This window comes from Camarhynchus parvulus, chromosome 1 (genome assembly GCF_901933205.1).
Source record: "Camarhynchus parvulus chromosome 1, STF_HiC, whole genome shotgun sequence".
NCBI classification, from domain to species: domain Eukaryota; kingdom Metazoa; phylum Chordata; class Aves; order Passeriformes; family Thraupidae; genus Camarhynchus; species Camarhynchus parvulus.
Genome location: NC_044571.1, coordinates 81,464,325 through 81,491,062, shown reverse-complemented (window position 1 = coordinate 81,491,062; position 26,738 = coordinate 81,464,325). Strand labels below are relative to the sequence as shown.

The 26,738-nt window shown below is 37.6% G+C and overlaps 1 protein-coding gene across 1 annotated transcript in view; it reads left to right on the top strand.

Moving 5' to 3' along the window:
- The window catches only part of TMEM135 (transmembrane protein 135), a 155,942-nt gene that overhangs the window by 47,219 nt on the left and 81,985 nt on the right, over window positions 1-26,738 (top strand). Inside the window, exon 5 of the mRNA XM_030960739.1 lies at window positions 20,395-20,460. Within this exon, the coding sequence (XP_030816599.1) occupies window positions 20,395-20,460 (66 nt within the window). The remainder of the gene's footprint in view (window positions 1-20,394; window positions 20,461-26,738) is intronic.

Below are 26,738 nucleotides of genomic sequence, written 5' to 3'. Positions count from 1 at the left end.
CAATGCCATATATTTAAGAACATAAGTTTCTCAACTTTAATACCTGGCTTATGTTGACAGAACATAAACTGGCGCATATGCCAGTGTTTCACATGTTTCTGAATTTTGTAAAGTATACCTACCATAGTTTGGGTTAAAAAACATAGACATAGTTTTCAGTAAGATGTGTTAGATTTAAAATTCATAGAAAGTAAATAACTTCTTAAAAGTGTCCTGATTTGCTTTAACACTCCTCCAAAATCAAACTTAATAATTGTCACATTTCAATATTTTGAAGTGTAAATGATTGTACTATTTTCCAATTGTAAATTTCTTAATCTTGAAAAGTTGTTTTTGTTTATGTAATCTGTGTCAGTAACCTTGAATAAAGTAACTGTTGGCTTCACTCTTACACAAATGTGCTGGTACAGTTTCTGAGAAAAAATTATTTTTGAAACATTTAACTTTAATAATTTGATGTGCTTTATCCAATATAGTGATCCACAAAAGATCTTTAAAGATCAGTCATATTACAAAAATTTTCAAAGAGTGGATTGTACAGTTGGATTGGAAATACACACTTTTTGTATGTGTAATCTCATGCTTACACTAGCTGCTTATAAGTACTTCATAAACAATTGGATTTGTTTTGAATATTTGAAAATTTTAAATTCTTCAGATGCTTGTATAAGAATTTTTTTGTTCAAGAAGTATAAAAACCTTCTCTGCTTTGTGACACACACACATGGATGCATGCATTCATGCAGGTACTGTCTTTGTCTCCATTTTTCTCTTTCTTTTGGTTTTTATTAACCAGGAGGAGCTTTACAAATTATGGTCATTGTCCTATGTAAAAATATAAGGTTGGTTTTGGTCACAACAGTTCTTTTAACACACTGCAATTCTCTGCTGTGCGAGAAATTATTTTTTTGAATAACCGTTTTACTTTACATTTAAACCGTGGTGTTCATCATGTCCCTTACTTATTCCTGGCCTAATTAAGACTGCTGGGAGTTGAACCATGTTCCTGAGCATGTTAAGCTGTTTAAACTGGCCCCTTGAGTCCTGAGCCAGGACTCTAGCACACAGTGTCAACCATTTTGTGTCGAGATGGATACACTAAACTTGAATATGGGCGTTGTTTGCTAATGCTTGCAAATCACAGTAAGTCAGTGGCCTTAGGCAAAGCAAGATGTAATGGGAATTCACTGATATAAATAACCTTGCTGGTCTTTGCCATGGTCATAAATAATGAAGCTCTTGGATCCCTCCCCCCTCTCCCCAAAAGAAAGTCTGTGTAGGTTTTCTACTGGATTTCCTGATTTGTTGCTTGTATGGCATTTATGAATCTGAGTGAACCAGAAGTTGAAGACGTTTTTACTTTGACAAATTTTTGAGTAAGGCCTCTCACTGATTTGTTAGGAAAGCTTTACTAATGAACACAAATATGTAATTTTTCTCTCAGAATTCTGGCTTCTCTGCAAAGTAGCCTGTGTATTGTGCATGTAGAGACTTACAGAATGTGTGTCAAGCTGGAAGGATTATATTTGGAACTTTACTGAATGGAGTTACTGCAATCTGTACTTTGAGCAGTAGTTCAAACTGAAGTCAAATCGATTTGTGTAAAATAGTATTCACTCATGTGAGTGGGGGTGGAAGGAAGCTGCAGTCACAGGTCAGGGGTATGGAAAACCTTAAACCTCTGCAGTGAATTGAAAATAAAAAGCTGGTGTGAGCCATAGTAGAAGACTCAGCTACAGGAATTTTACCACTGGGTTAAGAGGGAAGGCCAGCATAGTGGTCTGTCCATGAGCATTATGACCTTCAGCAAAAGTAGGTGATGGATTACTTGAGATTTATTGAAAGCATAAGATCAAACAAATTGTTAGGCACTAAAATGAAGAAAATTAGTTGGTATTTTGCAATATCCTAAGAAACAAAACCTGTAGTTGATGTTCATATTTGTATTTTTAACATATTTTTTCAGTTCATGGGTCATCTTGTGTGCAAAATCAACAGATTAATCAACAGAATACTCTCAGTTGGAGCAGACCTGCAAGGATCAGAGTCCAGCCCTTCAATGAATGGCCCATACAGGGATTGAACCCACAGCCTTGATGTTACTAAATTAGAACTGTGTTCTGACCAGCTGAGCTCATTGTACATCTGGGTCTCACACTATGGGCATTTCCAAATTAAGTCATAAGACCAAGTACGTTTGTTTTTTGGCTGTAGTACAGATGTGATTATTTTCACTTTTTCAACCTCCCAAATCTTCTGCATGGACTTCAATGCACTGTACTGAAGTATTTGCAAATGTAATAATTCTCCACTGGTCTGTGGTTACTTTTGTCTTGTACTCTGTTGCTTACTATTTATATTATAGCAGTGTTCAAATAATTACTTTGAATTTGGACTTGTAATTTCAAATGCAGAGAATTAATTAATCTGTTACTTCACTGATTGCTTACATGTTGCTCGAATAAGAAAAGTCAGATAAAACATGACGTCTCCTTAATTAGAGGTCTTTTTTTGTTAATGAAAGCAAGTTTGCAGAGTATATTTGCATTACCTATAACAGTCATTAAACTTTTATGGGTTAACCAGGAGTTTACAGGTCACTTGAACAGGTGACTTGGAAAAAAATACTTGTCAGGTTTAGTAATAGTGTTAATACTGAATTTTGAGGGCCCAAAAAATCATGATCGGGAGCTCCTGGAGTATTTTTAAATAATCACCCAATATGTATTAGATTAATAAAATAATGAGAGGAAGTTCATCTCACTAAAACACATTAACTCTGACAGCTTCTGTGCCATTTTCTTTTCTCATGAAGCATTTTTAGCCTGGCTATTGAAATTAGATTGGTGAATGTTGAGGTCATGACACATGATCATCCTTGAGATCAATGTTCAAGTCTTAAATAGCAACTTAATTGCTTACAACCAGATGCAACCTGGTGTAAATATATTCTGAGATTACAGACAATGCAGTGAGTGGTGAGGCTACAAGGAGTGAAGATGAGCTGTTGTTTTGTGCAAGCTGTCACTGAGCAAAGTTGGTAGTTGACTCCTTTTGATGCTGGATTGGCAAACAGTGGCATAGGTGATAGAAAAGTAAAAACAAGCAGAACCAGATTCCTATGAACTTTCCAATGTATTATGTAATGGTTAAAGAAGAAAATGGAGGCTAAGATAAGGAGAAAGTACACTTTGTTTGCTTATCTCAAAAATATGGGGCTTTTATTTAAAATAACAGAATTTAGGAATTTTTAGTATGGATAGATTTTCTTTTCATAACGCAATCTAGAAAGTTTAAAGACTTGTAAGATGTGTCATCAGAAGAAAACTGGAAAAATAGATTGGTCAGAAAAAGGAGAGTAATTAAGCCCTTGGTAAGAGAATACCAAGATTACTTGGTTAAAGAACTGATAAAATATTCCTGTTGTGCAGGTAGAAAACATATACAGAGAAATTGTATATATCTTTATGATGAACTTAGAAGCACAGAATTTTGTATTTTTTAAATTTCTTTATATTGATAATTTTCAGGCATCCATGTTCTCCATTTTTTGTTCTTTAAATTCAGCCACAGAATTTCAGATTGGCACTGCAAAAGTGAGGATCATGCAAACAGGGCCAAACGCTAGGTAATAGGGAAGAGCACCTATTGTCATTGTCATAAGTGCTCTGGGAAAGAGGAAACTGAGAAGACAAATTTTTGCTATTTATAGTTTGTCCAAGATTGTAAAAATGAGAGCTGGTTGTAAAGCCTTGTAACACTGTGCCACTGATGAATTGGCAGTAATGCAGCGCATGTGGGGAGAAAACTCCTCTTTTATATATATATGTATATTCCACATATGGAATATGATTCTTCACTCAGACAGGAAGTCAAAAATATGAGGAAAATGTCAATCCCACATTTTGTAGCTATTAAACACCCCCATTTTCCCTACTCCCTTCCATTTAATATTTTGGATGATTGGGAAAGGAGTAGAGGATAAAACTGAAAAGTCATTATCATGCCACTATGTAAATCATGGGTGTGCTGACAGGTTTACTGCTGTCTGCAGTTCTGGTCCTCTTTAAAGTGTAATAGAAGTAGAGAAAGTACCTCATGGAAAAATAAAGATGCAAAGGTGTTGAAGAACATGTGTAAGTGGAGGAGCTAAGTTCAGTAAACTTAGCCTGGGGGAGAATGAGTAGGAGACAAGAAATGTAAAATCGTGTTCGTATGGAGAGGGGGAATGGTGATGAATTATTTACTTGTAATACAGGAATGAAGGGATGCCAAAGAAAACTGTTAGCAGTTCAAAACAAACTGATGCACGGAGATGCAAAGCGACGCGGGGCAATTAGGATCCCAAAAGCTTTCTTGTGGGCTGCAGGAGAAATTGTGGGAAAAATAATTCATTAGGGCAATCACATGTGGCAATCCTATATGTTGTTTTGGCAGCTGTGCCCTGGAATTTCCTTCACTGTACGGCAGGGACGGTATTTTTCAGGCACTTGTTGCTGGTGGTTTTTCGAAACCAGGAATTGTGCTAGCTGTGCTGTGGATCTCTTTGTGGGCCTGTGCTCTGGGATCTAATGCAGATATTTCTTCTTTGGCCTGTGGAGTGGGAATTCAAAGGCTTTGTACACCTACACCTGGAGCGGCAGGTCTTGCACCTCAGGCCAGTTCAGTTCCAACAGCAGGAAGGCATTATGGGGTGACCTATTGGACTGCCAGGAGTCCTGTGCAGAGCTTGCTGAAGCACATCCCACCCCTTCCCACTGCCTCATGGTGTTTAGGCTCTTAACTGTGTATTTATTTTTCATTCTCCTAGCTGTCCATGGCATAATTAATTGAGCATACATAAGCAGGATTTTCTGGGCCTAATTCTTAATTCTTCTTACCTTATGTAAAAAAACCCAGGTGAAACAGGTGCTAAAGAAAATGCAGGGAGGGCCCATGGCATTTGGCACTTCAGAGTGTTTGTGGTGGAATCCCTGGACAAACAGTGTGTGTTGTTAGCACCTGGTTACTCAGACATGGTGTGTGCTTGGGTGGATGTATCTTACTAAATGCTCTGTTTAGTGTATACAAGATGGGGAGGGAGCTCTTTTCAGCTGAGCTTGTGTCCCTGACAAATGTGGGAGTCTCTATTCCAATGGATGGACAGGGGGGAGCTTTTAGCTGTGTGATTAGGAAGACTTCTGTAACACTGATTCCATAGTTTTACTTGACCTTGTCAGATAATGCAGATCTCTTCCCCTTCCCTCCTCGTTACTTTAAAAGCACTTGCATGCTTTAATTGTCATAGAAAATGTGGGCAGAAGTGATATTTTTCAAAAAGAAATACAAAGAGATACTGGATGGTTTTAGAGAGCTGTGTATATGGGTTCTGCCTGTAACTCTGTTCATTCTCTGTTAGCTAGGAGAAACAAACTCCTAGAGGAGTGGTGAGGTATTTCTTTTTTCAAGCTGGAAGGATGGAAAAGATGTTGACTTTGTGACTGAAGAAGGAGATAGCTTCTTTTAGTCTTCTTTTGAGTCTTGGCAATTTCCTCAGGTTATTTTTCAGTGGGAAGATAAATATGCTGTATATGGAATCTTTGATGTAAATATCTGAATGTGTGGAACGTTAAATAATCATAATAATGTGTATTTCCTAAATAATTTTAACAGGAAATGGAATCATTTGGCAATTAGGGCTGCTATGTCTTTTGAAGGGTTACATGCTAATTTTAGCTGGAAACTTTTAAGTAAAATAGATTACGTTAACCTTTCCCTTAAGTAACAGTTACGTCACGGAAAGACGTATCTGATTCTTTGAGAATATTAAAAATTTCCTGGTTTTAATTAAGAATAGTCAAAATGTTAGGCTTTATAAAATTCTTTGTATAAAAACGTAGAAATAAGGGAGCGCTTTTGATTTTGATGGGCTTGAGCATCTTTTCCATATGGATTCAATTCACATTTTTATCGGAATGTGGAAGTCATTACTCTGACATCTGAAACTGAGGTAGCAATAAAAAAAATTATCACAAACAAGACAGCAGACACAAATGATTTTGTGTATATCACTGGGTGGCCCTTTTGAAACTTTCCCAAAGTTAATTGGTTCCAGATATTTGAGAATTAAAATTGTATTGTGACAAATTTATTTCTGGTCATATTTAACTCGAGTCTTCTCAGTAAGGAGGCTTGAACAAACAGAAGAGTTGTCAACCCACTCATGTCTGACTCCAGTTTTTGCTGTAGTAGCTTTAATCCCGGTGATTTGGTTTAATAAAGACCACTGAGAAAACAAACACTGGTGGTGACTGTACTGCTCTTGTAAATTGTTTATCGTATTTCTAAGGTTTTACTGTGGCGTAAGTGCTGCTGTGTTAGCTGAAATTGTTCACAAATATGTCATGTCAGATTAAGTGCCTGTGTAGAGTTTATGTGTGCCTGGGAGCAATGCTTCCTGCTGTCTGGGGTGGGATTGGGGGGTGTGTGTGTGTGCAGCTGGGGGCACACAGACCTGCCCTTACTCTTGTAGTGAGTGAGTGACCAGAGCAGGCTAAACACAAAACCTGGGGCTTCATGCTCTGCTTCCAGTAGAGCAGATGCTCCCTTACACAGGGCAGTCTGTCTGAGTGCTTTGTGGTTGTAGATGTTCTGTGAGGTCTTGGGTATGTCAGTGGTGGGATTGTTTTGCTGCTCACCTCAAGTTCCATGTGTCAGGAGCCCAGGATAGGGTGTGCAGCACCTCAGGTTGTTCTGCTTTTGATTTAGTACGATGTATTTTCTGTACAAAATACATCGCATTTTCAAATATTGGCAAATAGAAGACAAATGTGGCTAGGTAACATCTTAAGTGCATATTACATGCATTGTCATATATCTGTCGTGTCTTACTGTAGTGTGTTCTACTGCTATAGTTATTCAGAATATTTATTGAATATTCATATGCAGATATTGCATAACAGAAGCTTTATTTTTTGCATTTTAAAACTAAACTTGGGCATGAAAAGCATTACAAGACCAAAATTACCTTAGTATTTACAGTTCCTGTCTTATCAATATGAACCTCAAACCTTTTTTTGTTCCTATAGGAAACAAGCCTTTTTTCAAATTTCTTAAACTTCTATTACTGGACTGAAGTGTTAATCTTAAAAGACTTTTAACATTTAGGGTTTGAAATTGCTGAAGCTGTTTCTGACAAGTAATGGGAGTCTTGCAGTAGTAAAGTCAAAAGTGGAAATTGCTAAGTTAATTAAGTTTCTCTTAATGAAAGGATCAAATTTGTAGCTCAGTATGCCAAGTTTTTGGAAGATAGTATTTTTCTTCTCAGAGATTGTCAGTTATCAGCTGTGACACACTGGTAATAAGATACACATTCAAACTCCCACATTTTATATGTATATTTATGTATATGTGTATTCACACCTGGTGAAAGAGAAGAGAAAGCCTTTGTCCTTTTGTATGTTTTCCAGAATTAGCAGTAAGTAAAAACATTAAAAGGAAGTGTTTGATTTGTGCAGGCATGGATTTAATTAATACAAGTCTATGTTCTGTAAGTGTTGTGTTAGTAAAATTTATGAAAGAGCACTAAACTGCATTAGGGTAATTTATGGCCCAAATAAATGTCAGTTGCTAAGGTAAACTAGTATAGAAACAGTGTAACTAGGATAAAAAAAAGTGAAGAACTAGAGTAAATTGCAAACATTGTAAGAACAGCGATACAATTCTTTCTTTATGTTCACCCAAGCAAGTATAAGTTCATTTACAATATATTTATTAACAGTCTCAAGCTAATAAAACAACACTTACAGAGCAATTTTGGGCACTTTCCAGCTCTCTGTATTGTGCAGCAACAAGTTAGGCCAGTGCTTTTTTTTTTTTTATTAAGGGAAAAAAGAAGGAATCTGTACTCCTGGCTCCTTTATAAGGTTGTTAAATGTGCCATTTGGCATTTCAGAGCACTGCTTTGCATTGTGCTCAATTAGTGTGGACGAGGCAATCACAGCACCAGTTTCAGAAATGTGCCTAATTAGTATAAACCACTGAGGGATCCATTCATTCTGCCTTTCTGGCTCTGTGGGTGCCAGCCACAGAGACTCCAGCAATTTCTGACGCGTAATCCCGAGTCACTTCTCCATGTTTCTGTGGCACTTGCATTTTGGAAGTTGTAATGGGGTCTGGCTGTTAATGACCATGTGTTGCTCTGCAACTGTATCTGTAGTATATTCTGGAAATGAGACCTTGGTTTATAGGAAAGGATTGAGAATGGCCCTTTAGCCATTTCTACATACACATGCACACATACTTCCCTCCTAAAAAAGGATTTGCCTTTTTATATTTTATTTTAAATTATTCGGACTCCTTCCACAGAGGGTCTTTATTAGTTATGAAGGCTGTCAATTTTTGGAATAGGATTTACTTGTAGCCTGTGCTAGTCCTTATGATTTGCTGGCTAGTTTGATGACAGCCCTCTTCCAACTTGATGACAAACCTTTCACATTAGCCTTTTTTGGACACTTCTGTTTGGTAACTTATTTTTGAACAGCTACTGGACATTTAAATCCAGACTTAAGAAAGATGAGTGTTGGCTAATTGCTTTGGTAAGGCATGTATTTGAAAAAACAAATCCACACCTCACTGCTTTAGTTGAAGCTGTTTTATTTGTAGGCTTTTGTGAAGTGGTAATTCATCCTTCTCTCCTTCTACTGAGTGAAGGAGTTGGCTGCAATCAGAAAGTGTTTCTGTATAGATACTTGTGTGAGCATAAAGTGTGGAACAGAGCTGTCTTGGAGGAGCATCTTACTGTTGACTGTTCATAATGACAGTTTTTCTGGTGTTTTGATTATGCAAGTTCTTTAAGGGCCAATGAAGCCCCTCCATTTTAGCACCAGTTTTTTTTTTTTTCCCTGTATATTCTGTCAGTGAAGAGGTGAGATCTTAAACATCTGATAGATGAGAGGGAAAAACCTGTAGTGAAGACCTGACCTGACATATGGTACTTAAACCTATCATGGTGCTAGCTACTCTGGTTGCAAAACAGAGGCATCTTTTTTTCAGCCATATTTTGAAAGCTTTCTGAAGAGTGAGTCCAACTGAAAGCTTCTGATTTATGTTCTTGTTTGACATTTTTGCACTTATCAGGATTAATTTGCTCATTTGATGGGGAGCACTGTGTATTTTAGGCTCACTTGATTGTCTGCTGTGGTTTCTAAATTGTTTTCAGTGTTGCTATATTCCTTAGACAATTCCTTGTTCTGTAACGGTCTACTTGTTGTAATTTATGTACTTTTTGCTGAAGAAGTATGAGCTATTATTTGGCTGTGCTAATGTACAGAGTGGTTAAATAAACCTGTCTGTGCAATCCAGTGCAGTTTATGGAACAGACCCACTACATGTGTTTGGTACCATTAAACCTTGCCAGGAATAACTGTACATTTTGTTCCCTGTCAAAGATCTTCTTTCTTGTTGTTTTGAACTTGGTTAAAGTGCTGTAAATCTTAAACTCTCTATAGTTTTGTTGAGTTCATTGCATGTTTCAAATAAAGAGAATAGGTAAATGTAGTGTGAATAAACTGGTCTGGTGAAGAGATTCTGTTTGTCTGTCCCTGAGGCTGGAAGCAAGACTTTGAGCTATATTTGAACTGAACTTTAGGCCATCTCCTCATTACCTTCCCAACGTTGTGACACAGCCTTACATCACTTGGACTAGCTTAGGGCCCTGCTGCAATTTCTGATTTAGTAAATCTAGCAGTAGATGTACTAATAGTGCCTCCTGTGATCTGAATCAGTGGCCTTTAACTGTGCAGTCACTGTCTTTTCCTTGGGAACATTGCTCATTCCCAATAAAGGATTATAGATGTCTTGCAGATTAGCAGCTGCTCAGTTTCATAACTCTAACAATTGGTGTGTTCAAAACTTCATAAGATACAGGTTCCTCCAGTGACTTTTCTCTTACTCTCCTTACCTGCAGTCTGTAAATACGTCACAATCTCTTAAAATTTATTCTCATGAGTGAACTCTGAGTGATAAATATAGTAACCATTTTTTGCATGAGAAGTAGAATCATGGAATTATTTATTTGGATTGTGTTCAAAAAGTATTCAGTAACTTGGTGTGATTCAGTATTAGAAAGCAGAGGCATTTGTCCTTGACTACTTCCAAATTTCTTTGGTTACATTTTTTACCACACTGGAATTGTAATTGTTCTGTATGTTCTCAAGGCAGTGTAGGGAAATAACTAAGTCAATATTCTTTATGACTTTTGGGAGGTAAATGAAAAGCATTACTCCTCTTTTGGATGAGGAATTGGTAGTACCATCAGGAACAGATTTTTAGGATCTCTTGATTGAGGGTCTCCCACCCTTGGGAAAGAAGACCACACTACTTGTTTACAGAAGAATCCTCTGTGTTTCAATTGTCCTGCCTGATGTCAGATAAGTAAAACAGAAGCTAGAATCTGGCCCTTCTTTCTGCACTCTGCTTGTTTTACCAGTAATCTCATTGTGTTTTCTTGTGATTTGCCTCCCAAGTTTTAGAGAAAGAGGAGAGGGGTTTTACAGAACTGGCACTGATTGCCATGTAGCTTCATTTCCTTCTTTTACTACTGTCTATAGCAACCATCTGAATTTTGGTGAAAGTCATATATCCACTGAGACAACCTGAAAATAGAAATCAAGTCCCCTATTTCTTGAGTTAGAGTAGGCTACACTTTTTTCCCTATACAAAACCATTATTGTTAGGTTGACAAAATTAGTTGGCAGCAATTACCAAATTATTATATACCAGGCAAGAATATTCCATAGTATTGAAGTCAGTTCACTACAGTAATTTTGGTGCCTGCAGTGGTCTTTGAGTAGTTCTGACTGAAAGTCTCTCTGGATCTAATGAGTGTCAGGATATGGAGGTCGTAGCCAACTTCATTTCAGGTGGCTTGAGTCCGAGTCTGGCTCATGCCTTGATTTTTAAGGGCATTTTACTAGTTCAGCTTGCTAGAGGTGCTTTCTTCTGCTTTGACATTTGCTGTTTGTGCTCTGGTCATGCGGCTGGGCTGGATGCAGTAGTTCATCCATTGCGGGGTCAGGGCAGCTACTTTCCCTTCATGGAAAACAGTCAAGAGCAAGAAGGAGGAGTATCCATCTGGCATGACAGAGAAACAGAAGGGAAGTGTTTTAGACCTATGGGTAAATCCTACAGATTTATACATTTAGAATTCTTTAGCTACAAAATTAGAGGTGGTGAGTTCTCATGCCTTTTGTTTGAGCAGATTTGACAGATTTTACTACTTTTTGCTGTTGTACATGTGCGTAATGCAGTAGGGCTTGTGGAGTACAGCTGCACCATGGCTTCTGTCAACAGCCTTAAGGCTGAAAGTAGACATGGCTCTTCTGATGGTGTATGTGAAGGAGAAGAGTGACTTCCTCCTGAGACTAGTCTTGTGATAAAAGTTTCCTGCTTTTCTTAAAAAGAGAAAACAGCATGCATGCATGCTTTCCTATGGGCTTTGCACTGCTTGGCAGAGAGGGGTGATTCTTAGATGCTGGAGGGACTCTTTTCCTGTCAATTTTGAGGAAAAGTGCTTGGGAATAAGAATTCTTGCTCATTTAGTTTGTCTGAAATGGCTTCCCTTGCAAACTCTTGAGTGTTTGTGCAGCCCGTAAGTGAGGGCTTCTATTAGTTACTCATGGCCAAAATGAGAACAGCTTTCTTGGGAACAGAAGCCATTTGACCAGTGTTTCCGCCAGTTCTCAAAATACTGTTCTAAGCAATTAGCCCTCCTAAAATGAAAAAAAGTTGATTAAAAAATGATTCAGAGCACTACGTTACATTCGTAGTAAATTACCATTTCCTATGTAGTATATGGCTTTCTGAATTTTCTTGCTGATTTTTTATATTAAGTGGTTTCAATCACAATCAATATCTGATTTAGTTAAGTGTTTTATAGATAAGACCATATGATAAATCACAGTCTTTTATTAGGTCGTCACCAGAACAGCCATATTCTTCCTCAAAAGCAATTTAGCTTTTGTCTACCATCGCTAAAACGTTTTTATAAGCTGCCCCAAAAATGAAGTAGTGTTAACCTGTGTGCTCTGTTTCTAATTAGTTCTGAAAGATTGTGTGACATATATGTGTTTAAACAATGAGTTTGGGAAGTGAGTTGTGTCTCATGCGAAGTCGATGTAATCTATTGTACTCTTTACACCCTGATCGTGATAAATCACTAATTTAAAAATGTTATTTGGCTTGTATTCATATTGGTTTCGCACACAATACTGTAAGTAAATCACAATACATGGAAACAAACCAATTGAGACAAAGAAATTTCTATTCCATTTGCAAATACAGAGAACTACTACTTAAAATTGCTACCAGTGGGAAATGTAAAAGGTGAGGTAATCCCCTAAAGAAAAAGGGCGCTGGTTGTGAAACACATTAAATGTAAATCTTGTAAAAGTTGTAGGGAATGTACTGAAGGACTGAATTGAACCCACTCAGAGTTCATGCTGACAAGAAATTCTGGTCAATGAAGGCAGATAAAGGAATTGTAAATGACTGTTTAAATTAGTCTGGAATTCCAGAACATATGCTTGGATAATATGAAATAAAGCTGTCTAAATATGCAGCTCTCATTAATTTCCTGGTCATAGTAAATGTCTGTTACAAGATCCAAGGCTGGAATAGCTTACTGGTATTTAAACATCTGCCATTTTTCAGGGGTTAGAGTGAAGAATAGAGATCAAGGATCTTTTGATTTTGCTCTCTGTTGTCCCAATAACACACTAAGGAACTACAGGTGAACCATGGAAGTTCACCTCAGTCTTATTTAACTTGTGTGGCAGAAGAATTTGGCTTCACTTACTTAAAATAGCTTGGGAATGAATTCTGCAGGAACATCCTGGTGCCTGTTGCGATGTCACACACCCTGTCTTCTGTTGTGTTTCTTTCACTGGTGCTTTTAAGATGAGGAGGGTGTGGTGCTACTATCTCACAGCAAAGAATTAAAATGGATGGATGGACAGGCAAAGATGTAGTAATAAGTGTAGGATGATCAACAAGGCCAAGTGTAAGATGCTGTACTTGGGTTGGGGCAAGCCCAAGCACAAATACAGATTGAGCAGAGAATGGATTGAGAGCAGCCCTGGAGAGAAGAACTTGGGGCTGTTGGTGAATGAGAAGCTCAACATGACCTGGGAATGTGAACTCACAGCCGAGAAAGCTGGCCTCATCCTGGGCTGCATCCAAAGCAGTGTGGGCAGCAGGGTGAGGGAGGGGATTCTGTCCCTCTGCTCGGCTCTCATGAGACCCTTCCTGGAGTGCTGTGTCCAGCTGTGGGGTCCCCAACATAAAAAGGACTTGGACCTGTTGGAGCATGTCTACAAAGATGATGAGAGGGCACTGGAACAGTTTGTCCCAAGATGTGGCTGCCCCATTCCATGGAAATGTTTAAGACCAGATTGAATGGGGCTTTGAGCAACCTGGTCCAGTGGAGGGGATCCTTGCCCATGGCAAGGGTGTTGGACTAGATGGTCTTTAGAGGCCCCGTCCAACCCAAACCATTCAATAGTTCTGCATGGTGTTGGAGTTCATTGCAGCTCTGGACTCAGGGCAGTGTCGCCGTTTTATCCTGAAAACTTGGTGACTGCATCAAGCCTTGTCAGACCTGCTGTTTCTGCATGTTGTTCCTTCAGCAACCTTTGGCCAGGCAGCAGTAAAGCTCTCCATGGATCAGTTTCAAAGGGGATAGAAGGAGATGGTGCATGATGAGTGCTCCTTCTCACCATTTTGGAGCTGAAAATCTGAAGATTGTGCTGCCCCTAAATCCTGGAGTGATCACTGACTGTACAAGCAAATGTGCTTGTATATTGCTGGTCCGGCCAGACTGGTGTATTGGCCACTGTCTTTTCTGCTCTGGCAGCATTACTAATCAAAACCAGGTTTGACAGTTGTCATGTGCTTTCTGCAGCCTGGCTTGCAGCTGTTTGCTGTCCCTCTGCTGTGTGATTGGAAAAAAGGAAGGTTTTAGTTGGCTTCACTGGATCATTTCTCAGGCAGAGAAACCTCTGCTCTATGATGATGGTGGAGCAGGCTGCTTGGACCTCCTTTCTCTGGCATTTCTGTCAAGGCAGGAGAGATTAAATGGCCTATTTCTCCAGTTTCCCATGCTGGCTGCTGGCCTGGTTTGTGGGTAATTCAGTTCATGAGCATTATACTGCTGGATTTTTTTTTTTTTCTGGCATCCTGATACTTCGTTAATTGCAATGTTGAGCCCTTCAATCCTTTGTGCAGAGAAAACTAGAAAAAGGTGAAAGTCAGTTACAGGCTGGGACCAGGAATCCCAATGTAAATACCAAGCATTTTTTGTGAGGGGGCTGGGAGGAAGGAAAGAGAGAGAAACAGGTAGAAGTCAGGAGAAGAAAAGCAATTATCATGATCTTGGCAAATGTTACAAATACCACAATTGCAAACTACTAGCTTCAGATTAAGATAAATACATACAAATGTTTTTTATTTCATCCTCTTAGCAGCATATATCATGTGATTATTTCCATGCTTTGTTCATTTGTTGAGTGTGTGTTCTGCAATTTTAAATTATAAAGCTCTTTAAGGAGAGGCTGAGGTTCCTGAGCAGACTGCAGCAGGGAGGAAGATCAGGATAGTTTAGTTAGTTAGGTAGAAGGTAGAGATAAATTAGTTCATAAGGTAGTTTATTAACCCTGAAAGTGCACATTCAGGTCAGTGAGCAAACAGAATTTTTAAATGGACTAGAAGTTACACTGAACTGTGTGCGAATTTGAACCTATGTTTACATGACAAATCTGCAAATGCTTTCAGGAACAAGCAAGACAAAAAAAGTTACTATGCTGTTAGTCTTGTTAGTTTTAATACTGATTTTTTTATGCTGTATTAGTGATGTGTTTTGCACCTCTCCAAATCTCTAGTTTGAGAAGCAACACATGTTTATTATTTAAGAAAGAAGGACATTTTCAATAGTACTTATAAGATACACGGCCAGATGTGTGCTTTGTTTGCACAAATGTTGGGTAAGTAACCAGAGGAGAGGGATATTAAGTATTATGGGATGCAAAGGTGGTTGTTTGGTGCAACACATTCTGAAAGCTGAATTTGGGAAAAAAAATAGAGATGTTTTGGAAAATGGATATAAGGCTTTCATAAACTCTGTAAAACATGCTTTATCATGGGGTTTAAATTGTTTAGTCTTTAGAGAGTTCACAGTTAAGTTACTTTTATTGAAAGTAAGGGTAGGATATTATTTGATCTGTGAATGGGTGGCTGGAAAGAGCTTGTGTCTCGCGGATGCCAGATATAGGCTGATCTATGCATTGTACAAATAAGGTTCCAATAGTTCAGTAACGAGGGCAGAGACATTCAGTCATTCAACAAAGTAAAAGATGGAGGTATATGGAATTCACATCTGTACAATGGAATTAATTGAACTTCTAATGGTTTTTCAGAGAGTAGGAATCTACATATCTGTCTTTTTAAAAGCTTCAGTTCAGCTTCAGTATTGTATTTTAACATATTTATAAAATATTTTAGATCTCTAAAGTATGTAGAATGCAATGAATTTTAGTTTGGTACTGTGGTAATTTCATCAAAAGTTGTAACAGTAATTAAGCTCCTCAGTTAAATCTGTCATCTTGAGTAAGGTTTAAATGCAGACAGTTGCTTTACATTTGACTTTTTGTGGACAGAATTGAGGAAAAAAAAATTCAAAAACTTCTGTGTTTTCCTAGTCATTATTGCTTCTGAATCTCACCAGATCTTTTTTATCTAGCACTCCTTGTTTTCAAAAGTTGTGTGATAGTTAGCTAATAAGGGCTATAATGATAGTTCATATATAATCAAGTTGAAAGATTGTTATTAATGATTTTGGATAGACTGTCAAAACCCTTTTTTCATGTAATTTGCTTTTCACAAAGAAGCACAAATTTTACAGGCCAGAGCTGTCAGCTAGCTGTTGTATCCAAGATCAGCAAACCTTCTAGGAGAGAAAAAATGTCTTTTGTGGTATTTCATCCTTTTTTATTCTTATAAATAATTTGCATAATTTAAATTCAAATAGGGTTTTTTTCTGTTTTGTTTTGGGTTTTTTAATGCACATGTAGAAGAAATGCCAAAATTTGTCAGGTGATTAAAAAGCGTGCATTTCTAAATTCATTAACTTGTGTGATCAGTCTCTTCATTGCTTGTATTTCCCGTTTTAACTTTGGTAAAATAGTAATTATTCTGATGAAGTATTATGTGAGACCATTTTATTTTTGTGCATACCTAGAAAATTCAAGACATCTGGAATCTAATGCAGTATTTCTGTTTTTGCTACCATTTCCATCAATAATGCACAATTATCTTCCACTTTAGTTCTGGTTCATACAAGTGATGTTTTTTTTTACCCACTTGCAAAGAATTTGATCAGAAGCAACTGCTTTGTTGGAGTGGGAACAGTTGGTCATCTTTGTCTGGAGATGACATTAGAGCTTGCACGGCGTTGCAGAGTGGTAGCCTACCTCAGGCTGCCATTTCACCTCAGTATAATGTAACACACTACACGTTCTTTGTAACAAGCAACAATTTTAGGATTCAGTAACAATCATCCTGGCAACACATTTATTTCACACTGAGATCACTAAAACCATGTGTTGACAGTTTGCTTTCTTAGGAACCTCTAACTCCCAAGGCTGAGTAGAAGGCTTATTCACAGTGAATTGAATGCAAATAAATCTCAAGTTTTTACGGCTTTCTAAAATATCCGATTATATTGTAATAGTCAGTGAAAAACAGTTAAAAATTAGTTAAATTCCTAGTCAGCAGTTTCTTTGACAATAGTATTAGTATTTCTTAAATGGAAAGTTATGCCTAGTTTGATTTGTGACAGAGCAATAGGTCTGTATATTTTTAGCAGATTTAATACAATGAAATAAACTTGCTGTTTCAATGTACTTGGTATCTTTTAACACATTACTTAAAAGTAAATCCTTTGAACTCAAATGTCTTTAATAGATTTAGTCAGTGTTGAAAAAAGTTGTAGGCAAATATTTTGCAGCATGAATATTGACTATTATTATACTGGTAACTTTGGTAGATTTGAAATTGCATACCAAGGATATGTCAGGCAAGATGTGTTCAATAAACAGGATTTTTAGTCAAAGTAGATTTGGTGTCCTATAGGGATCCTTTTACTCTCAGCAAGATATTATCATAAATATAATTTTAGAAAATATTTGAGGTGTGCAAAAATATTGTTGTTTTTATATTGCCGTTGTGGTTCTTCATACAACTTCTTTTTTTCCTCTATCCTTTATATGGAGTATTAAGTATGATGAAGTTTGTCTCTAACATTAAAAAAAAATACAGTCCATGTATATTTTGACTTTCTCCACCCTTATGCTTATTATTTCATATCCAACATGTGCAGCTCAAATGCCAGCAGGATGTTCTATGTTTTTGGATTTCCTTGTGTCTTGGCTTGTCACAGCTAGAAACTGCAGGATGGCCTTCCACTTGGCTGGCACTAAGCATTTCCACCACTTAGAGAGAATTTGAGGAATTGGGCTGTGTTTCTTTGGAGAGCAGAAGGAATTTACAGGTCATCTGTAAATTGCATTTTTTTTGTGGGCTTGTCACTTAAAATGTTGTTTTGAAATGCTGAAACATGTTGATCAGAGAGGTCGTGAGACCTCCAATCTTTGAGATGCTGAAAATGGGCCTAGACAAGCTGGTTCAAGGGAACTTGAGGAGGATCAGAGAGAATCATGGAGTTGTTAAGGTTGAAAAAAGCCTTTAAGGTCATAGAGTCCATCCATTAACCCAGCACTGCCAAGTCCACCACTAAACCATGTTCCCAAATGCTTTTAAATACGTCCAGGGATGGTGACTCAAACACTTCCCATGGCAGCCTGTGTTCAAGTGCTTTACAGCCCTTTCCAGGAAGAAACTTTTCCTAATATCCCATCTAAACCTCTCCCCAGTGTAACTTGAGGCCATTTCCTCTTGTCCTGTCACTTGTTACCTGGGAGAAGAGACTGACCCTCACCTGGTTACAGCCTCCTTTCAGGCAGTTGCAGAGAGGGATAAGGTCCCTTCTGAGCTTCTTTTCCCCAGACTAAACACCCCCAGCTCCTTCAGCTGCTTCTCATAAGACCTGTGTTCCAGACCTTTTCCCAGGGCTGCTACACTTCCTTGGACATGGTCCAGTATGATTCTGTTTGTTTCTGCATTTGCAGAAAGGAAAGGCAGAAGGGAAAAAGATAGAAATTGAAGACAGTGTGGAAGCTTTAAAAAAACAGAACTGTTACAGATAAACTTACATTTTAAGACTGGCAAAATTTTGCTAGCTGATTACTTTTATCATTAGTCTTTGTGATGTAATAGCACTGTGAAGATGTTAAAATATTCTTAATGGTTGCATCATGCTCTTCTGCCTTGTAGGACATTGCCTTACTGAATCTCCACATGTTCCAAGCTAGTTTGCTTTGTCAAAAGAATGCAGACCTGAACTATTTACTGCCAGTGTCCACCTTTTTCACCTTAAAGCTTATACCAGCAGTAGGCTTGGGCTGATTACTGTTTTGAAAGATGAACTTCTTTAAGCCTCTTCTTGGATGTTGCACACTGAAACCCCCAACAGCTCTTTCTGCAGCCTTGTCATTGCCAGTCAAAGGCTACAGGTGGCCTCATCCCCACCATGCAGTTGGTCTGGGAAGCTGTGTTTGTAGGGCTAATCTTCTTAGTGGAGGGTGGCCTACTGGAAGGCATCTGTGATGTTGCATTTGCTATTGCTGTGGTTTTTCCTTGTTTCTGAATGGGTTTGACAGCTGGCATTAACAAGGTGAGTACAAGTGTACTAAGAGAGATCTCTTACTAGTAGATGTGAAAAGAAAGTCACACACACCAGTGGTTTTCAAAAGAAACAAAAGCAGCTTAGCTGTATTGACAGAATGCTCAATTTGGTTGAAACATCCCTAAAAATATTGGTGAAAGAAGCCAATTTCGTGAAATACAAAAGGCTGTGTGCAGTTCACTTCATCTCTCAGAGAAGAAAGGTTTGAGAAGCAGAATCACAGTGGAGCACTGCCCTGCATCCTTGTGGGTGTAAATGAAGTAATAGATTTTGCAGCCCAATGTTCTGGAGTGTACACATTCATTTACAGGTGTGTGGGGAGTACGTAAGGTAATTAAAATATCTTTTATTAAGTTATTTTCTGCGGAAAATTGTGTAGGAAGGAGTAAACCTCACTTAATCTGTCTCTTGGAAGACTGACGAATTAATCTCAAGAGAGGTCTTTGATACCATATTTATTGAGATACAGCTGTCTTAAGGTAGTGTTAGCAAGAATCCAGCAAGTCGTGTGAGCATGGAAACACTGTGATGCTTTTTTTCCAAATCACTGTTTGGAAAGATGATCAACTACTGCAAACTGCTTTTATTTATAAACTTTCTAAATGTGGTTGTTGTTGTTGTTGTTTTTTTCCTGAACAGCCTGCTAACTACTCCTTAACACAGATCCTTCAATGTCAGGGTATTTTTTAAATTAGAACCAGATATTAAAACCGTGGTTTTTTGCAGTTGAAATTGAAACCATCTTCACTGTTTGCTATGGAAACAAATTTTTAAAACAAATCTGTTCATGTGTATGCTGTTGTGCCAATCCATGAATTTATGTAACTTGCTGACTTTTTTCATGCCTTTTTCCAACCAGCTTGTAGAAAGATAGGTGGTACAGGACCTATTATAGTCTGCATTAAACCAGTAACCTATATCTGATCAGAGATATGTGCCAATTGTCTCACTGGATTAAGGAAAGGATGGGGGCACATTTTCTAACACAGAAAGGTATTCAACCTAATTAAAGATAGGAGATTTCCCCAAATTTGTATTCCCTGCCATTTGCACATGACAATGCCGTGCTTTATAATCCCACCATTACTGAGAGTTAAGAGGGGCTTTTAGGAATAGCACTGCATCATACTGTTTTTTCATACTCATTGGTCAGTTTAGATGTATATTATTAAACAGCAATTTTGAAATCAAGTTTCATGAGTCATGAAATACTATATGGTTATTTTTTCCACAGTACCCCACTTTTACTTTACAGCTTCTGGAGGACAATTATCTGGGGCTGAGCATCTCTGACCTGCTCAAAGAGTCTTCTGGAACAGCTGTGATGTTGCCTGAGGGATCATGTACTGTTACTTAGGCTGAGACCAAAATCCTCAATATGTCTCACCTTGCCTAAACTGTGCAGGTAGTTCTAAAGGAATTACTGGAGCAATTCAATTTTAAAATAGGTGCTAGCAGAAATAGGTAGCAGAAAATATAAAAAATATTATAACAAGTTGAAACTAACTGTCATAAGCTGTTTTTTAATGACTAATTTGTCTGTGTATTTGTTGATGCAGGCCACAGAAACATTGTTCCGGATGGCAGTAGCAAGAGGAGCTATCACACCTTTAAGACATGGAGAAGTAAGGCTAAATATATATATTTTTTAGTTTCTTATTTATGTGTGATATAATGCTTTATTAATATAGTGTTTTATAAATTCCTGGAAGTCATACTGTCTTCAGGTAAGTGAAGAGAGCTGGACTACATATAACTTGCAGACCTACATTCCAGTATTGTTTTAAAGGAGAACAGAAATGTAAATACTGCCCAGTTGGAAATGAAGTATTTTTCAAAGAATGCTTATGCTTCTCTTTGCTTCAGTCATTATTTAGCCATATGATAGAGTGGTTCAAGAGAGCCTTTCAGCTGCTTTGCCAAGTGCTGGGTTCCAGTTTTTCACTGAATTTTCTCTATTAAAGATGGTCAAATCTAGAGAAATTCACGGGAGATCAATACTTATTCCTGGATAGCTGTGGAGGGGTTATTTCATCCTTTGTACCTTTTCAGAAATAGTAACTTCATGTAATACACAAAGTATTAGCATATCAATTATTCCAGAGAGGATAAATGTATTTGAATATTATGTTGCTCATACACACTTCTGTTTGTGGTGAACATTTTTTTTCCTTCTTTGTACGGTTTTATATCTGGTAAACATGGTTTTGAACGTTGATGATTGAATATCTCCAATATGAGTTGGTGCCATTTATACTTAGGTTGAATTTAATTTAAAAAATAAAATACTACAGTCATGCATGACACTGGAAGTGAAGGATGATCTGGGCATTGCCACAGCTGGATGCTACAGTGTGTGGGGTTTTTCAGTGTTAGAAACATCAGTGTTTTTTCATGGTAATATTATTTTGACCAAATTCCTAATAAGTTTGCGAAAAGTTCTTATCAGAGACACAGTGTTCAGTCTGGAATCTTGACTTACACTGACCCCAGAGTCCCAGCTGTGCTGTAAAATGTTCCTTATGCTGATGAAGTTGCCTTAATCTCTTTTTTGTGACAAAATAATGTATCTCTGCATTAGTGTCTGAAGATGTACCTCAGATATCATGTCCTGCCATTGTCTGGAGTTTTAGCTTTTCTGAATATATGGGTCCTCTCTGAATTTTGTGTACTGCTATTTTCTACAGACGAATGTAATGCCATTTCCAGAAGTGTTAGTTACCTAATATGTGCATCCTTTCCAAATTCCCTGATTAGGTAGTGAGGCATACTTAATTTTCTATGTTTTAATGACCAGGTTGCCCAAAAGGTTTATGTAGTTACCCAGTCAGTGATGTGAATTATGGAAAAAGAAAATTATTGGTTTTCTTAAAGAGTAGCTAATTGTACTGTTTGCAATCCAAAATACTGGGACAACTACAGATGTAATGATGTCTCTTGTTAATAATATTAGTAATTTCTGAATCTGATACATCTTCTATTGAGCCAGTTTAGCTCACTGATAAGGTAGAAAAAATTTAAATCTTTTCTTCAGATATTCCTTCTGATTTTTTATCTATTAAACCACCTCAAAGGCTAGAGAGAAGCAGAGGAGAAGCAGTAACATAAGTGGTGAGAAGATGTAACCATGGTTAGCAAGAGAGGAAGTGTGAGAAAGTCAGCTTCATGTTGGTGTATGGTGTCCTGTGATACTTTTTCTAAGGTATTCCTGGGGCCTCAGTGGAAATGCAATTAAGACTAAGCTAGATAACTTAGAGATAAAACATGTAATAATGATCCAGAATTGGCTTTTTGTGTAAGAAGGCAGTGGGAGAAACAAGAAAATACCTTTTTTCTCTCTTGTATTTTTATTGGACTTTATGCAGCAGAAATGTTTTCTCTCATTGAATTCCATTGTAATTATAATTTACTTAGTCTGAAAATGAGAAATTACATTATTCAAATGGAGCTAATTTTTCCAGAAGAAGCATATAATTATCAAGTCATACTAAAATTTTTTTTGCTCTTCCAAGAAGTTGCTGGATGTTTGCACACATAAGTAGAAAGGGGGCCAGAAAAAAAGTGGAATATGAACTAAAGTTGACTGTATTCTGTTTGAGAAGTGTGAATTTGGCAATGAAAATCAAAACAGAGAAACTTTTTAACTGGAAATTTCAAAATACGGAGGCAGCGATCCAAATGTGCAAAAGTGCTGTTCAACTTTCACATCAGCACTTAAAAATGTAACACCATTTAAAATTTGAGAGAGGGTAAAACTGTTCACTGCTAGAAGGCAAAAGTCATACCTGTTTGTTTTAAATTAATTTAAAAAAGGCCTTATTCTTTCTGTACCACTGAACAGATTATTGTGCAAACATTTTTTCTACAGGCGACACAGGATGCGTGAAAAGCTGTACATTATGATCCAGTTGTCATCACCAGGTGGATTTATAAGTTATAATATTGAATGCCCACTGGCAGTCCCTTTTATTTCTCCTTTCAATATTTCTTCATTCATTTGGCCTTATCAGGTCTTTGTGAATATAGAATTTTTATGTTTTTCATTTATTTTCCTTGAAGAAATTAAAAAATGAGGATGTATAGGTTTGGTCTTCCTACTTTTGCATGTGGTATATGAAATCACTGTTAAGAGTTTGTATAATTATGCTGCCAAAACTAATTATCAAAATTGGGTGCATAGTGCCAAAGATTATTTAACTGTGGAATATTAATCATAGAGGTTCATGAAGAATCTTCTCAGCAGTTCTTTTGCTCCTGGGTGAGTTTAAGCGTAGTAGCATCTGTGGGACGGAATCAAACCCAGAAGTAATTAATTCTCAGGATTCAATATGTTGTTGTCTGTGTTAATTAGTTATTCCTATCAGTTATTTTATTGTGGGGGTGGTGCATGAGGCAGAGCCCTATTCATTTCTGTTACCACTTCTAGCTGATGCCTAAATGATCCAAAAATTGTGGGCGCAGATGTGATCACATCAAATCCCATGGCTGTGCTTCTCTTCGGGAATCTTAATATGCATTTCATTAATGACGCAAGGCTGAGAGCCGTGCATTTGGGGAGCCCAGACCTGGCACCACCTAGAGAGCCTCTCCAGCTGTTTCTTCTGCTTCTGGTCTTCATGCAAGAGGCTCAGGTCTGCTGCCATCAGTCACTCTCAGTGTCCAGTCTCTGCCAGACAGACCTGCTGTCTCTGTGGCGCTAGCTGATAGGGCAGCAGTGATGGGGTTGAGGAAACAAAAGCAGCAACAGCCTGCCTGCTAAAATGAGTGACAAGAGGAATACAAGGAGGCTGCTGCTTCAGAGGTGACTTTTTGTGCTTTCCAGCTCTGCATTCCTGAAGCCTCTACTGCTGTGTGCTGAGTCCCCAAGGGAGAGCTGTAAGGAGGAGTAAGGGTTGGCAGCAGTGGGCTGTGAGGAGTTGCTGAGTGCATGGCAGCAGGATGGAATACATTTGGCACAAGCGAAGATCAGTTTGGTGGCTATACACAGAGAGAACTTCCAGAATTTTACTGGACATGACCAATTTTATTCACGTTGTGCCAATGATACACCAGAACCAGTGTGTCACGTAGGATGTGGATATCCTGTGGAGATGCTGAACAGGAAGGAGAGATCTGGTTAGGACAATGAGCTCGCAGGACATTGATGGTCTCAGGCCCTGTAGATGAGGGAAATGGATCCACACAGAGAAGGAGCAGGGGGATAAACTGAGAGGGTGGAACCCTTAAATGGAAAAAATGCATGAAATAGGTAGGCTGATGTAGCCAACAGATCTAATGGTAGAGTTATGATTCCCAGAGAGCCACAACTGATACCAGCCATGCATGACCTCTGTGGCTGTTAGCATAAAAATGTAAGCTTTTCTAGCCTAAAATGGCTTACTGCCTTGCAGTGTAATATGTGCAACTGTTTGCATTGCGATGGCAGTAGATACCCATGCTTGAAAGTGGACTTTGTTGGAAGAAGACAAGTTTTTGCTTTTGTTTAAAGCAATTTTTCAGAGATTTCACCATTCTGTGTGTTTTCTGTAAATTCAGTAATGCGAATTGCAAAGTTTTATGAATTTAGCCCAGATATCTGTAAAACGTAATTTCTGTGGATTTGTGTTCATAGTTAATACCAGTGATGTGTTTGCAATACCACACTTAGCTAAACGTTGAACAAGGGGATCGGTAAGGATCTTTAAAATGTGATTTCTTTAATATTTGTACAAGTGAATCCATAACAGTGAGAACAGCAATATGAAACACTCCTTTGTGCAGCACTGCTTTTTGTTCCACAGGTGTACTGAAAGAACTTTGGACAGGAGGGTACATAGTTGAAGTGACATTACTGCCAGCTCTGGTTTTCCTTGCTCTCTTTCTTCACAGTCCACCGTGCCATAGCAGAGTGCAGTGTAGACTCCTGGAAACTCGCCTGTGGACTTATAGCCATAGAGACATGAACCTTTTGTATTATTAACAGAAACTGTGATTACTTTTTTCATGAGGAGGAACTTCTTAATTTTGCCAATGGAGGGATTCAAAAGAGGTATTATGACACCTCTCATCATATTAGTTGTGTAATGTGAAGATGACATGGAACTAAGTTTGCATTAAATGATAATCTCCACCACAAAGGATTGTTAGTCTCTTGAATCTTATCCTCTGGGTTTTTCCTGAGCTGGTTAAGGGTTGCTGGCACACAGAAAACATGTGTGTTTTATAAATTGAATATGTTGCAAAACGGTGTAAATTTAATTTAACCAAATCATATTTCTGAATGTTGTGTAAGATCCAAAGTGCCAGTAGGTTTCAGTATTAATTTCTCATATAAAATTACCCCCTTATATTTGAAAGGTATTAGCAAGACTAAAAGAAAGGGTTTGGTTACAGGCAGGTCTGAGTGCCTGTTCATCTAAAATGAGGCCCCTTCTCTCTGTCCTGAGAAAATAATCTCTAATTTTTAGCTTTTTCAAAAGAAATGTGTTAAAAAAAATTCAAAATTAAAAACTTATCCTATAAGAGTGTTCTGTACCATCAATTAACAGCTCAAATTATTGGCATACATACTTATAGCTTTCTCATTAGTGAAATCTATTTCGGAAGGAGTATAGAGCTTGTCTTTTGTAACTTCTTGTAAATAAGAAGCAATGGATAAAATGTATCCACAAGAATAGAACTGTTTTATAGTCCTTTGGTTTAAGGTTTTGGTTTGGGGCATATGTGTCAGAAGTATTTTAAAATAGTACTGGGATCTGGAAAATTCTTCTGGCAGGTCACAATGGGTAACAGTTCAAAGGTAATTTAATTGCCAAAGACTGGCATACCTTATCTATGTTATCTGGAAGTAAGTCAAAAGTAAATAATTCTTCTGATTAAATGCAGTGAAAACTAAAGCTTGATTGGAGAGAGAGAGAGAGAGGTTGGGAATGCAGTTGAACCCTGGGGAGAGAAACCAACAGATTGCCTTTGAGGTGTCCCAGTGTACAGTGTTCCAGTGCTGTTTCTGCCACGTGTTGTATGAAGGTTTTATTTGTCTAGCTTGCCCTGGGTTATCCATTTTAAGTGGTCTATGGGTTTTAATTAATTTTTTAGTCATGAAGAGGAAGGAAAATTTGTTTTAAAACCATAGTTGAATATGAAGAACTTTTCTGCTCTTTTAAAATGCCATTTGCCTAGAGATAGTCTGTTACTTACTAAAAATCATCTCAAGCCTAGACAGAGTCTTGATCTGTTCTAAATAATTTTCAAGTGTCATGATGGAGTTAGTTTGTTAGGGAATGTGAAAAATTAATGCACTGTAGGAATCATGGCTGGTGTAAATTTAAGGTAGAAATATCTGTAAATAAGAGAGTGGTTTCAGTGGTTATATTTCAGAATATGGAGAGGTACCGCTGAAGAAAGGGTAACACACAAGTTTGGAAACTCAGAGAACTTGAATTTCAAAACAGAAGTGAAATATTATCTAGGTAACTCATGCTTTGTAGTTTTCTTTTAAGTGTATGGAAAATATAGTCTGCCTTATTTTTCATGGAGTGGAACAATAGAATTTAGTACTTCAAGCATTTAGCATATCATGCTGGGCTTTATTATTATTGTAATTTTCTTTAGTTCAAACTCATGGTATGTATTTGTCTTAGAAGAGTCCTAAATTCCCTTAATGAAGTGAAACACAAGGCTGAAAAGTAAATTAAATTATGCCCAGAGGTATTTGCCAGGTATGTTTCACCAAGAAAGTATTGGCAGGGAGTAAAGTAAGGAGGGAATTACCTATTTTAAAGACTTCTATTTTTTTTTTTCCTTCTTTAGTACTTAGCCTGTGTATTTCAGATTTCTTACTTTTTTGCATCTGCAAAGCAGCTAGTGCATGATAAAAGTAGACAATAAAAATTAGGGCAACAGAGCCAAATGTAAGGAAATGTAT